At 38.7% G+C, this 2,000-nt stretch overlaps 1 protein-coding gene across 1 annotated transcript in view; it reads left to right on the top strand.

Moving 5' to 3' along the window:
- Positions 1 to 510, top strand: part of EMH_0068640 (uncharacterized protein) — a gene marked incomplete at both ends in the record, with an annotated part of 4,142 nt that extends 3,632 nt beyond the window's left edge. Inside the window, 2 exons of the mRNA XM_013498780.1 lie at positions 12 to 158; positions 412 to 510. Of these exons, the coding sequence (XP_013354234.1) occupies positions 12 to 158; positions 412 to 510 (246 nt within the window). The remainder of the gene's footprint in view (positions 1 to 11; positions 159 to 411) is intronic.
- Between the last annotated feature and the right edge of the window lie 1,490 nt (positions 511 to 2,000).

Below are 2,000 nucleotides of genomic sequence, written 5' to 3'. Positions count from 1 at the left end.
AGCTGCTGCAGCAGCAGCAGCAGCAGAAGCAGCAGGAGCAGCAGCAGCAGGAGCAGCAGCAACAGCAGCAGCAGGAGCAGCAGCAGCTGCAGCAGCAGGAGCAGCAGCAGCAGCAGCAGCAGCAGCAGCAGAAAGTGCTGCAGCAGCAAGGGTGGGGGGTCAGGTGGGGCGGATGCGGCGGCAGTTTGCTGCTTTATAAACCCCATCTTCTATCTCTTTTATAATTAAAAAAAAAACAAAAAAATATTTATTTTATTTTTTTATTTATTTTTTTTTTTTTTATTTTTTATTTTTTTATTTTTTTTATTTACAATTAAACAAAAGAATATCATTGTGACAGTAGACAAGCCGCTCCAGCTGCTGCTGCTGCTGCTGTTGCTGCTGCTGTTGCTGTTGCTGTTGCTGCTGCAGATGTTGCTGCTGCGGCAGCTGTTGCTGCTGCTGTTTCTGCTGCTGCTGCTGTTGCTGCTGTTGCTGTTGCTGCTGCTGCTGCAATCCACTGACATGTAGGCTGTACTTTTTGTTTGTTTGCGCCGTTTGTGTTTTTCTGTTTTTGTTTTTTGTTTTTATTTTTTTGTTTTTATTTTTTTGTTTTTGTTGCATTTGTTTTTTCCTTGTTATTTATTTGTTTACTATACTATTTATTTATACTTTTATTTATCTACAATTTACTATTTATATATTTATATATTTATATATTTATTTATTTATTTATTTTTATTTATTTATTTATTTATTTATTTATTTCGGTTTATCGTTTAAGCAGACGATAAGAAAATCGAAAAGTATGAAAACAACTAAACACAAAAAACCCACAAACAAATACACATACACCCCAACCAGGTGTACATACACCCCAACCGGGTGTACATACACCCCAGCAAGGTGCATATACACCCCAACCAGGTGCATATACACCCCAGTGGGTTGTATATACACCTCAGTGGGGTGTATATACACCACAAAAAGGTGCCTATACACCCCAAAAAGGTGCATATACACCCCAAAACGTCCTACATACACCACAGTAAGGTGTATATACACCCCAATAGGGTGTATATACACCCCAGTAAGGTGTATATACACCCCAATGGGGTGTATATACACCCTACAAAGGGGTGTATATATATATACACCCCAAAGAGTTGTATATACACCGTGAGGAGCTGCGTATACACCCGAAAGAGTTGTATATTTACAGCTCAAAGAGCTGCATATACACCCCAAAGAGTTGCATATACACCGCAAGTAGCTGCAGATACAGCTCAGGAGTTGTATATACACCTGGTGGGGGTGTGAATACACCCCAAAGAGGTGCCTATACACCCCAGCAATAGGGTGTTTAGGGTTTATGGTTTAGGGTTTAGGGTTGCCTATACACCCCAGCTGGCTGCATAGAAAACAGCGAGAAATGAATGAGGTGTATACGCACCTTCATATGTTCCCTATACACCCCAAATAGCTGCCTATACACCCCAAATAGCTGCCCATACACCCCAACTAGCTGCATATACACCCGAAACAGCTGCATATACACCCCAAACAGCTGCATATACACCCGAAATAGGTGCCTATACACCCGAAATAGGTGCCTATACACCCCAATATGTTACTGTTTATATGTGGTGATGCAGGCAGAGCACCCCACAAAGAAAACAACAAATTCTTTCCTTTTCTTTCCTGTGTTTTTCTCTCCTTTATATTTATTTATTTAATTTTATTTATTTATTTATTTATTTTATTTTATTTATTTATTTATTTATTTAAACCCATTGTTTTTCATGGAAGGTTTGATTGGGTTTATCTATTCTGGTGTATCCATGTGCCCCAAAGTAATCTCTTTGTGCTTGTATAATATTTGTAGATAAAGAAAGAGAAGAAAAAGAACAAATATAATTATATGCTGCTGCTATTGCAGGCAAAGAAACAAAACAATATACACCTGAATATGTATTGTAGCTTTTATATAAACCCCAACATATTACGCGACGTAGAGAAGG

Source organism: Eimeria mitis, genomic scaffold (genome assembly GCF_000499745.2).
Source record: "Eimeria mitis Houghton genomic scaffold, Emh_scaff3702, whole genome shotgun sequence".
NCBI lineage: Eukaryota > Apicomplexa > Conoidasida > Eucoccidiorida > Eimeriidae > Eimeria > Eimeria mitis.
The sequence above is the reverse complement of the archived record's forward strand: the minus strand, read 5'-3'. Positions and strand labels throughout refer to the sequence as shown.